The following is a 12716-nucleotide window of genomic DNA, read 5'->3' on the forward strand; positions in this document are numbered from 1 at the left end:
ACTCTTCATACAGAAGTGAACTGAGTAACATTGGTGATATCTGACCAGATGAGGCAGCATGTGACTGTTGGTGCAGCTGCTAACTTTGTGAAATACCCCTTTAAAGTAGTGACCAAAGCAGGAAACATTCACTGTGTTTAATTTTTATATTTATTGCTTTAAATTCAACAACAAAATTCAACATTTTGCATAAAATCCAAATTGCGCTCTAGAAATATATTTGACCTTTCCAGTAGACAGATATCAAAGAGTACAGTAAACATTACAACTGAGGGCTGCAGCAGAGTGACCCTTTACAAATGTACAGTACAGCATTTTTCTTAAACCATCAAGGTCAAAAAGGAACAACAGCATCTCCTCTGTTTGTTGGTGCGTCCTCAGTATTTACACTGGACTCTCCCACTCATCCACACCAGTCTGACTGGTCCACGTCTGCTTCTGACCACTGGATCCACAACTCTGCAGGATCTGCAGATCCACTTCAAGTGTCCGTGAGAGGAAGAACATTCTGGGAAGCAGTTTGGGACGGACACACACACACACACACACACACACACACACACACACACACACACACACACACACACACACACACACACACACACACACACACACACACACACACACACACACACACGTGCGAAATAGGAGAGAGTTTGATCTCACAGTAGGCTGTGTGCATTAACTTACAAATGATCTCAAAATCTCCAGGATGTGACTGAGATTTCTGAAAACAAGCGTGTGTGCATAGATTTTAAATGAACAGAAGCACTGACAGTGGATCGAGCAGTTATGGCTGAAAAAAAACAAAACAGAGCAGCCTGAAGATCACACACACAAACCCACACACACTCGCACCTCCCTGACCAGGAACAGAATAGCTGGACAAACTGATGCTGAGAACCATGAAAAACCAGGTTCATGAGTAAAATCTTGATCATCTAAAAGTCTCGTTAGAACATCGCTGAGAAGAAATGGCATCGTATGAGCTTGGCAGTAAAATCCGATGGCTTAAAAACAAAAACTGCTGCAAAAGAGAAACACTCAGCTGTTCTTATAACACACACTTCACTTTCCAAAATGAAACACTCAGATCTCTTATCACTTATTTTTGCATTTTGGAAACAACTTATCATGTGAAGCACTAAAGAGTGCAGCATTAAAGTAAAATGAGCATTTTTTCAAACAGAAAAACACCGTGTGGACTCAGTATGTCTCTTTCTATGATTTGTGTTGTCACCTTCATCTTACCTTTAAGCACATAAAATGTCCCCTTAATATAAAGTTGATAAAAATAACACCTATGTAGCTCCAGCAGTATGCTGCTTAAATCATAAGACTGACTTGTGTTAAATACTGAACACTTCAAAGCGTCATAGGTTCAGATACTGCCTCCTGACATTTCATGTCTCCCACATGTTGAAACATCATCTATAGAGGTGATTTATCCAGTTATATGGAGGCATGGTTGTGTTCTGATGGCATGTGAAAATTAACATTATTTCTCTAAATGAATTTGGGCTCAGTCTTCAGCTTGTTCGCATGTTGAGTTTTACTAATCCAATGTTGTTCGATGCTGGTTCCACAACTGAACAAAGCTGTGCTTCTGTTTGTCCTGCAACTGAGCAACACTTCAGCTGTTACAATGTGGAGGTCATCTTTTGAAAAGTCATTTCACATAACCGTGTGAGACTCTTTTTCCTTTAATAACAGTAAAAATGAAGCTACATCCATTAAAAAAATACTGACAGAGACATTGCATCAAGTGTGAATGACATGAGGAGAGCTGTACTTCTGCTGAACGTCGACTCATTTATAAATAACACACTTAAATATTAACTTCTTAGTATTCATAGTCTTCAGTTGACATGAACAGTGTTAACTCTCCTGCTTCAAACAGCTTCCATCCAATGAAATCAACAACACGTCAAGATATCGATGCAACGAAGAGCTGGAACGACTGGAGCGTGACACAATAACCCAGATCTGACAATGAGTGGTGATTATGAATAAGATGAACTGTGTTGGATTTGAAGGTGAAAGGCAGTTCTTGGCGAGGAGAAAGGTGGTTAAAGTTTCATAGTTGGACAGTTTTAGCTCCTTCAAAGCAAACTGAGGCCTTTACACAAGTGGTTTAAAATCTTAAATCCTATCTGAGCATCAGGAAATTCTAAAGGAAAAGTCCCAAACTAGCTAACCTTCATAATCAGAAGATAACTATATCATACAGTCATTTTCCAGCTGTGTAAAAATGTTCTTATTTTTTTGCCAAAAAGTGGCTTCACACGAAAAAGCTGGGGTTGGAAAAAAATTCTTTGACCATAAAACATCACAGCAAGCTGGCATACGGCTGTTACAGATCTAACTTATGACTCAATAAGAAAAAAGGAAAGAAAGTGACAGTTTTGAGTGTGATCTCCTGGGGTTTGAGTAGATGACTGCCTGTTTGTTTGTTCCTCAACTTCAAACCACTTCAGATATTAACGGATACCAGGAAAGTCAAACGCCTGCTTTGTGGATTATTTTGCTCATACTGAAATCCTATAATGAAGTCTTCCAGGTCTGTTACATCACATGTTCCTTCCTCGCTATAGTGCAAGTCAAACAACTTCAAAATAAAAGGATACAAAACAAAGCAGCAATTACCTTCCATCTAAACATTAAGTGGCAAAAATGCTCGAAGGTGTACATTCAAAAAACCTTACAGCAAAAACTGAAAAAGAAAAACAACCTAAAATCCTCTTTCCTTACATTAACTTTTTTGATTCTTGTTTTAATCTTTGAGAACTGCTGTACAATTCTGTCGGACATTTTTTCTTTTTTTTAGAAATAAGTCTATAAGAACTTTTTTCAATGAGAATAGTCTCCACTTAGATGTAAAAACAAATTCCCCCAAAATCTCTGAACTTCCTAATAATTAAGAAATAAGTTAATCATTTCCCACCCTCAGTGCAAAAATATCAAAAACCAACTGAAAGAGAAGGAACAGAGAGTCATGTGGACTGTTAGTGTGCACAAGACGGTGAATCATCTCCATGGGAAAAAGATTTTCTCAGGCACAAGTACTTAGGCTTTGTCCACTGAGCCCTTGGCAAGTCGCTCTCTGTCTCTTTCTCTCTTTTTAGAGTTTTTTTTCCCCCTGAAGTGCACACACACAAACACACACACACACACACACACACCCACACACACAGCGCCGGGGGAAGAACAGAGAACTTTCTGTGGAGACCAGACCGGAAGATCTCCTCTTCGGCCTTTCTTCTTGGTCTTCTTCACTCGGCATTGTCAAGTGCTTCTGAAATGTGGGAGGCTGCATACTTCAAGCGGAAGCCACCTGCAAGGCAAACACACACATACATACACACACACAGTTACACATCATCAGTGGGTAGTTGGAAAAACAGTCATCACTTAAAACTTATTCAAAGCAGCACATGTAGTAAGGCAGCGTTAAACCTGAAAATCAAGCTCCAGTTTCAGCCTCTTTAAAGAGCATTCAGTGATCAACTGTGACTCTACAAAAATTCAACAGATTCTTGACCTCAAAGTTCCCATGATATAAAAATAAACTTGTCTAGTGCTAATTGCAGCTTTCACATCAGTCGATGGCCCAAAAATGACGTCAAGGGTTTTGTGGGTAAACAAATCAAAGACTTCTCTGTCAGCTGATTCATAATAACTTAGAATTACTTTTAGGGATGCACAATATTGGCTTCCTTTTGCCAATATCTGAGTCATAAGTATTAAAAGCTGGATGAGAAAAAAAATAATCATAACGTTACCCACAACCAGGGCAAATTTGGCCAATATCATTTCATTCATTGACAGTAAACGTAACCTCTGTTCACGGGGAACATGTGAGAAGTTCAACTGCACAAAAATTAAACCCATGTTGAATCAATTGATCTACTTTGGTAAATAGTAAATGTGCCTAAAGTAGTCAGATACATGTAGACTGCTGTTAAAATTTAAGTTTAACTACTACCCAATCTGAACTGTGCAAACAAAAACACAAAAATATCAAAGATATCTGCATTTTCTGCCCATTATTTTACAGGTTTATTATATCGGCTGAATTTGGAGTGTTGGCTGATATCCAATATTTTATTTCTAAGCCATTATCGACCGATAACGTGGCGATAATATTGTGCATCCCTGGTTACTTGAGTGTGACGAGATGTTATCTTTATGCCCACTTTACACACTGGTGTCAACTGCTTCCTGCTGTTTGGCCCTGTAGGAAAAAGTTCTCCAGCTTTAGGGGGCAGCAGAGAGCCCATTAAAAACAAGAGTGGTGCAGCAGAATGAGACATTGCAGAAACGGTGGAAATGGGATATAATATTTACACGTTTTTGTGAGGTATGTTTAAATAAGTGAACAATAATCCCCACAAAACTTTCCTTTTCTTTTTTCAGGTCAGAAAAATTTCTATATTACCACTGGTCCTGTTCACAGAGGCAGACATAATGAACGGCCATGTTTGTCTACAGCAGATTTTTGGGGACAGAATGAGCGAAACACGTTTTTTTAATATGAGCCTGGCTGCTGGTTTTGAAATCTACCTGGAAGTCAGGTGGAGAGGGGGTGGTTTTCCTTTTTATAGCAGTAGAAGAAGAAAATGTTTTTTGTTGTTTCGAACAAAATAATTCATATTGAGAGTATTTTCTGACAGAGAATCACAAACATGCATAAGGTGAGAGTAAATCTATCACATTTTCATTGATGAGAGATCAGGAGGAAATGAAGTGAAACTTTGACAGATAATGACTAAAAGAGAGTAAACAGTGCAAAAGTTAGGTCTTAAGGACGACACTAGAGTTGGCTGTTTTCTGCTCCACAGGTAAAGGTGCAATGTACTGTTCTATAAAGTTCCCACTACAATAATTATTTGTTTTGAAAGGCATTGTTTACTGTTCATAGTAAAGTCTTGAAAAGTGTCTATGTTTGAGAGTTTTCTTTTTGGTCTGACAGTTAGAGGTGGATTTGGGGTTCCCTGTTAAAGGCTAGCACTGTCAAACAGAACATGAGCTATCAATAAATGATGCCATCGTCATCTTAAGATTCTAGTTTCTACGCACTGCACCTTTAAAATCAGTGTTCTGGTTGCTGGCTCTCAGACTTGAGGTGGAAGCCTGACTCTGTTCTGACTGACTGACTGGTCCTCTGTTGGTCCCTGTTCCTGAGGGCGGCTCTACCTTGTTGCGTGGAATCTATGGAAGGTTGGTTGCAGTCCTGAGCATAGTGGCCGCTAACACCACAGTTATAACAGGACACATGGCCGTTCTTCTTATTGACTCCGCCCCCAAGCGCAGCTGCAGGCAGCATCCCCATTGGATGATACACATGATGGTAGACACGGTGGCAGAACGAAGCTGGCGCCATCTGCTGGTGGAGGTTGTAATTTGCGGCCTGGGTGCCCAGCATGTGTGATGGCATATCACCGTGGCTGTGAGGGTGGGTATGAAGGGGGCCGTATGGTGGAGGGTGTGCATGGGGCGGAGCAGTGGGGAAGAAGGCGGGCAGGGTGGCGGCCCCGTTGCGCAGGTTGGCGAGCTGGAAAAGGTGCTGGGGAACGCTGAACATCTGCTGCTGAACGCCCGCCATCTGGGGGGCAGGGAAGAACAGTGGCGCCTGGCAACCAGAGGCTCCACTAATACTGTTGTTGTTTGTGCCGCTGCCTCGGCTTCCACAGTTGTTATGGCAACCGCAGGTCCCACAGCCGATTGGTTGCTGCTGTTGTTGTGTTGGCTGCTGGGAGGGCAACTGTTGCTGCTGGGTTTGCTGAAGAGTGATGGGGTTGCCGTGAACAGGGGCGCTTCCACAGGAAGTGCTGCTGTTGCTGTACGACGTACAGTCGCTGTGTGCCGTGCTGTGGGTGAGCGCTGGGCTGGGGCTGGGGGCTGGTCCAGGGGTGTGAGTGGGCACAGCTGGGGGAACAGCTGCCTGTATATGTCCAGTAGGGGGTGCTATCCCTGCGGCTGCAGGAGCTCCTACAGCAGGCATCACGGAGGCAGGGACAGGGGGCAGGCTGTAGGGAGAAGGCAGGCCTGACGGTAAGCTCAGAACAGGGTGTTTGGCGTGAGAGGTCTCCACATGTGGTAGCGAGGGGGCCAGGTCTGAGCCGGCACTGGCTGGGTCTTGGCAGGGCAGAGACTGCTGAGAAGGGGAGGAGAAGGAGGTGGGGCCAGAGGGCAGAGCACTGATGGCCCGAATTGGAGCCTGGTGAGGAGCCTGAGGGGCAGACCCCCCTCCTGACGCTCCATCACCAGCACACTGGCTGTGAGGCAAGGCAGTCTTGAACCTCTGGACGAGAGGCTGCACAGCAGGACTTCCTGAAGGGGGGAGGCCCATTGGGGACATTCCGAAGGTTGGAAGCATGTCCCTCTTTTCTGGGTCTCCTACAAGTCCAGGGACAGCTGGAGGCACAAGGGGTAGCTGCATCATCACGGTCCCAGAAGAGGGCTTCACATCGGGGACGATGCTTTGGCTGGGAGGAGGGACCAGAGGAAGAGAAGAGTCTACTGCTCCATTAGGGAGCACGTAGGGCAGAGGACGCATGAAGGAGAGAGGGGGGAAGTCTGAGTCAGTCTCTGGGCAGAGTGGGTCCATCTGGACCTGGTGGGTACTGGAAGACAGAGGGCTGACAGAGGACACCTCCCCTACTGCTGCTGGATTGGTCTGCTGAGCAAAAAACACGTCAGGTCCTGGACATTTAATGGAGTCATCAGAGGGGCTGTCGGTATCTACGGAGACATGATCAGGAGAGCACAGGGTCAGTCTGAGTGTCCTCAAAGTCCATGAGACCCAGAACCAAACATGTGGTCAGTTTTACCTTTGTTGTTGTCGTCCTCACTCTCCATGCTCTCTGGTCCTCTGTGCTGAGGGCTGGATGGGGAGCTGTAGCTCTCTGATGACGTTTCACCAAAAGTGTCCGGACCAGCAACTCTGTCTGTAAAATCACAATGTGTGAATCAGATCCATTCATATTCACCACACTGAGAAGAGTGATGAAGAGTGATGCTGAACACAGGTGAAATGTCTTGTGTGAAAATACTCACCTTTCCTCTGAGGTAACAGAGCTGGTACCTGCCGACCGTTGGCTACAAAGGCAGCCCCCTTCCCCTTCCCCCGCTCCCTGAAAATATAACACAGGAGGCTGTTAGCGTCAGTGCGGCTTTTCATATTTTTCACAGCAGGTTCTCCTTGTAAAGTGTCCATAATGTGTGTCCCCACCTGTCTGCAGGAAGGCCTCTGCTCTTTGATTTGTTGACTGTGTGGCTCCTCTTCTCCACGTCCTGGTGCTAAACAGGACAAAGAATTAATGTACTTTACATATTTGAACCAAAACCTTTAACAGAGCCCTTCACATTCTACAAAGTCCTCCTGGATTCACTGCTTCTTTCACGTTTAGATGTTTTTAACCTGTCAGTTCCACGGCCTGATGTGGCTAAAACCACAAATCATCTGTTTGGAAGACAAAGTTATAAATCACTGAGGTAAAGTCATGACAGATACAAATACCATTTCAGAAAAATGTGAAACAATAGTGAGAAGACTTTTTGCCCAAGTTAAGCCAGTACTTAGAGTTTACACTATAACCAGTACTGTCAAACTTTTCAGACTGCTCCATTAGGGCGGGAGGTTAGAGAGACGAAGCTAAACTCAATGATTGAAGATGAAGTATCGTAACAGGCTAGTCATGGTGGCTCTGCAGGAGGCTCATGAAGCCTAAATTTTTCATTTTTGAACAGGAAGAAAGCAACAGGAAATTTACTGTCAGTGTCTTGTTTTCTTTCATTAATGTCAGGAAACTTCAATCTGATGTCATTTTAAATCAGCCTTCACTTGGAGAAACAGAGAACTGACTGCTATCTGTGCAGTGTCTGTGTGTTGAATTATCATGTTAACATACACCCAGCACTGCTGTCAATCTAAAGACTGTGTATTTCCATTCATCCTACAACAAATTATATCTCAAGATGCATTTACATGACTAAATGAGACTTTTTTATGACATACTACTGTCTTCTAATGTTAATAAGAGTTAATGAATGGACTTGTTATTCCCCATGTGCTCTCTTTCTCTTCTTGACACTTGTTGACTGTACCTCTCCATGTTCCATGTGGATGTCAGAGCTGCTGTCAGAGGGCTGACTACCACACCCCACCGTGGGAGGGGGATTTGAGCTGAAAGCTTCAAGTTAGAAGATCAAAAAGATAAACAGTAAAAGTGAATTGTGGAAATTCAGGTTTTTAATCAGTATAGTACTCATATTTAAAAATGTAAGAACTCATCTGGGATAAAATAATTATAATAAATATTTTTTTCATATCTCAATGAAAATTGCAGGACCATTGCATTATCAAATGATTTCTGTATCATGCCGCTCTAATACAGACGGTACGAAGCATATGTTGTACTCTTCTGCTCAAGTACCAGACTGTTTATGAAACAACAGTGTGATTTAATGTGGGGCCTGTGCTAAGGTGCAAACTGCATTTTTCTATTTGTTTTATTTATTATTTTCTTATTCTTAGTTTTCTGAACTTTGGTTTACTTTTGAAACTTATGGTCCATTTAAGAGTCAACAAAATACCACTGTGAGATATGAACCTTGTTAACCATTGGGTTTTTTACTTTTTTCTTTGGTTAAAAAAAAAACAAAAACATGCAACAGAAAAACGTTCAAAGCGCCCCCACAGCGCGGGGTTTATATGCAGTCTGGACGTAAAGGGCTGAACACTTCCTGCTCTGACTGCAGCTGAGAGGGACTGCTGTGTGGTGCACTCAACTGCCTGAGAGTGCTCTGAGACCAAATGTAAAAAGAAAAAAAGATTCAAAAAATATATTTTAAAATGCATCAACAGACAAAAGGGTGGTGGATATCATGGCCACTGTTGATTTCCTTTGTACAGTTTGTGTTTTCAATGCACCACCCAGGTCAAAACTAACTAAAAAAGGAAGTAGTTTTAATTGAAAATGTGTGATTTAATAGTGGAATTTAAAAAAAGCCATCTCATTCTCCAAAACTAGGCACAACCTATTATTGTCTCTAATTAATGCAGATCAAAAACACACACAGGCCCACAGGAGCTGAGAAGTTGTTGAGGAGCATCATGGATGTGTAAAAGTGTTGGTCCTGCTCTGTGACCAGGCAGAGCCCCGTCTCTCACTCCTAGTCACACATACCCACGGTCTTGACCTAAATCAGTGAGATGAGTGTGGAGTACTCCCATTCACGTGGCAGTGAGTGACACACACACACACTCACACTCTGACCCACACACACACTGCTGTCTCATTGGTAAAAAAAGAACAGCTATTTTAACTCATTCCTGCCGCCCTTGATGTAAAATGATTAACCAGTGTTCAGAGTTGTCCTGAGCGGAGTTTCTGAGCTTTACAGTTGAGTTAATCATTAGACCAACACTGCTTACTATCAGTGCTGCTGTTACATGAAGGAAACATCTTGACCCAGGGGGGCCTTCAAACTCCTCTGACCCTTGATAGATCAATTAATCAACTGATTCTTCTTCTACTTCTCCATTTCTCTCTCTATGCCTGTATTACTTTTAAGGCTGAAAACAGCTGGACAGCAGCACATGAGCCTCCGTACCACTTGTCTGGTCTGGAGTTGATCTCCTCAAATTGTCAGTTGTGTAATACAAAATGGCAAATCCAAAAATGATGCAGGAAATGCTTTGAACATTAAGTAATTTGCCCAGCTATGGGAATTACACTGACAGAAGATACTCGACACAGTTTAATGAGGATCATCCTGGTCTATGAATATTGTTGAATCACTGTAACAGTAAGCAGTGTTAGTGTGTGCAGAGTAAAGAGAAGCTTCACCCACAGACAGCTAACTAAACTAAGATATCTGTCTTTCTTCATCATCCTGCTGCCTCATCCTCACCTGTTCAGCCTTCCTCCTCTCTGCTGGACCGTTGAGCTCTGCAGCGTGGGCCCCCCTCCGACTCTCTCCTTGGGAGCTCTTGGCACTGGAGAGCCTGGAAAGGAAGCAGATTTGTCCTCAAAGTGTGTTTCTATCATAAACAGGCAATCAAAGACAAACTATAAGCAATTTTCACTTCCATTAACTCATTGGCTGCCAGCCATTCTCAGAGAATCTTTCAAGACCCACACAATATTGTGTTTTATGACTACTAAACACAGAAACTACCAAAGAAGAGTGGACTCTTCTTTCATGTCTGTCTTCCTGTTTTTTTTTAATCCAAAAAATAGAGATTTATTTAAGATCTTGCCATCCTTTGATCTCTGTCGTCTTTTCTCATGATCGCGTCACTCTTTCTCCCTGAACTGCTACGACACATCCTCCATTCAAGCGTGAGCTGCCTAAACTTTTCTGACTTGCAACATCTCACCATGTCTCTATCATCTTGCATCTTCTCCACGTGTCTATACTGATCTCTCATCTGAAGAAAGCACTGCTGGCCCCATTTAAAAACATAACTGACGTCTATAGACGTCAATGGCGGCCAATGAGTAAAGGTATTTTACAGTACTTCACTTAGTGTGTTTTTAATACCTTCATTGATACAGCTCACAAAACAAGAATGGTTTGGGATCTTCCAGCTTCTAACCATCATTTTTTAAATTCATTTTGTATTCTTTTAATGAAATTTTTTGAATGATAATAATAACAATAACAATAATAATAATAATAATAATAATAGTTATTATTATCATTATTATTATTATTATTATTATTATTATTATTATAAACCATATTTCTATAACACTTATTAAGGATACTCAAAGATGCTTTACAGAAAAAAGTGGGGATGAAAATAAATTAGAAGAAGAAATAAAACCACAGACTTCACGCTTACCCTTGACATGGACTCTTGGTCCCGTGCTTTTTCTTGTGTCCCTGAACATAAGACTCCAAGTCTGCAGGAGAGAAATCAACAAAAAACAGACAAAAAGTAGCAGGTTGGGTCAGTTGGTGACAAACAATGAACATCAGAGCAATTTGTCTTGACTTTAAAAGCTGTGAATCAGTGGGCCAGACATTGAACCCTAAACTGTCCCCTGTGGGTGTGTTTGGGTTGGATTAGTAAACACTGATTTTGTTTCAGAGCAGCCTCTGCCATCAGGGTATGAATGTGGTCTGAATGAGTGAATGTGAGTCCATTAACTGCTAACCACCAAGAATATCTGAAGAGATATGTAATCTGATTGAATCCAGACGTCCGCTTTGTTGTTCCTTTTATTTGAATTGTTATGAGGGGAAAGAAAACGCTTCGTTTACCCTCCAACAGCAGCTATTAACACCTGTTGATTTCATAGCTGCTGTTTCTTCTGACACTGAAAATTATTTATTCACACACACACACACACACACACACACACACACACACACACACACACACACACACACACACACACACACACACACACTCTCAGCTCTCATTTTGTGAGTCTTTGTGTCTGCCCTGTGAAGAAACTCTACAGCTGACTGTATTTTGCTCACCTGCCTCAATCCTTCCCTATAAAAGAATTCGGTGCAAACCTGTAATGTATAATTTCTCACAGACATGACCTGCCAGTGATAAAAATTCCAACTGAAGTATGCAGCAGGCCAGGGCTGAGGTAACCCCAGCTCCTGTTGAACCCAGGTCAGCACGTGATCCGGCAAATATAGCCGTGAAATCTGAGGATTTGAAACAGACTCGCCTCCCCAGCCCACCTCCAAAAATAAATGCTTGTTAACTTTTCGTGTTTACTATGAAGCTCAAGCTACAACTGCTGCTCCTTCTTACTTGTCCAACATATTTACTCACTACATGAGCTCTATTTTCTCTCTGCAACCTTTGCACTCACAGAGGGAAATATAACACAAATACAGGAAATTATTCTACTTTTTTCTCACCTTCCTCCTGACTGGAGTCTCCTTCGTAAATGTCACCAAGCTGGCAGTTACCTGTGAAGAAGAAGAAAAGCACTTCAAATTTTAATGTGTCAAAGCTTAAGCTGTCAAGATTCCTGAATTTTGACTTTTGTTTCGACATTAGTAAAAAAACAAAACAAGGCCTGTTTCAAAACAACAGCAACAAATAAAAAATACTCCTCAGCGCCAAAAACGGTTTGTTAGTTAAGATTTTAGACCTGGTAAAGAAAGTTACTAAACAGACCAACTGTTGATGGGAGCCTCAATAAACACGACTTGTCTTAAAATAAGATGTACTACCAAAATTTAAATGTCAAATACCCCTGCATTATCACTCGTACTCCAGAGAAGGTGTGTGTGTGTGATGTGGAAAGTAAGCTCTGTGTCTGTATTTTCTAGTCATCAAACTAATGTCTTCATGTTATGGGCATCATTTATTGTACAGCTGTGTTCAATTTTCTGTCAGCAGTCCACAAAGTCCAACAGAAAACTTTAGAGAATCCAGTGAAAACTTCTGTTCTCTGTCTGCAACAGATTGACATGAAAGATCTTCAGATGTGTCCACTGTTAAACTATAAAGCGGGAGTGGGCAATACATTTTTACCAGGGGCCACATGAGAAACCTGAATTGTGTCAGAGGGCCACCAACTTTCTACCATTGTAAAATGGTGCTGGCAGGCTGCCAACACTCCTGGATATGGAGGGAGTCTCCTTTTTTTTTTTAACCCTTTCCACTGCTGGTCTCCTGGCTTGTGATTTCTCTTGGCTATCCCTCAACTGTAAGTATGCTTCTGTGAGCT

The 12716-nt window shown here is 42.1% G+C and overlaps 1 protein-coding gene across 3 annotated transcripts in view; it reads right to left on the reverse strand.

Moving 5' to 3' along the window:
- Positions 1–145: 145 nt before the first annotated feature.
- Positions 146–12716, reverse strand: part of zcchc2 (zinc finger, CCHC domain containing 2) — a 30169-nt gene continuing 17598 nt past the window's right edge. Inside the window, exons 7-14 of one of the 3 annotated variants that reach the window (XM_074693150.1) lie at positions 11899–11949; positions 10856–10916; positions 9919–10012; positions 7235–7302; positions 7060–7136; positions 6834–6950; positions 5197–6744; positions 146–3334 (exon numbers count right to left, since the gene is read on the reverse strand). In XM_074693150.1, coding sequence (XP_074549251.1) covers positions 3273–3334; positions 5197–6744; positions 6834–6950; positions 7060–7136; positions 7235–7302; positions 9919–10012; positions 10856–10916; positions 11899–11949 — 2078 coding nt within the window. In that variant the 3' untranslated portion in view covers positions 146–3272. The other 2 variants (XM_074693148.1, XM_074693149.1) reach the window with 2 other exon arrangements.

The sequence above is a fragment of the Halichoeres trimaculatus genome, unplaced genomic scaffold (assembly GCF_033239565.1).
Source record: "Halichoeres trimaculatus isolate MK-OKI-2021-1 unplaced genomic scaffold, fHalTri1.1 fHalTri1_scaffold_18, whole genome shotgun sequence".
In the NCBI taxonomy this organism is placed as follows: Eukaryota; Metazoa; Chordata; class Actinopteri; order Labriformes; family Labridae; genus Halichoeres; species Halichoeres trimaculatus.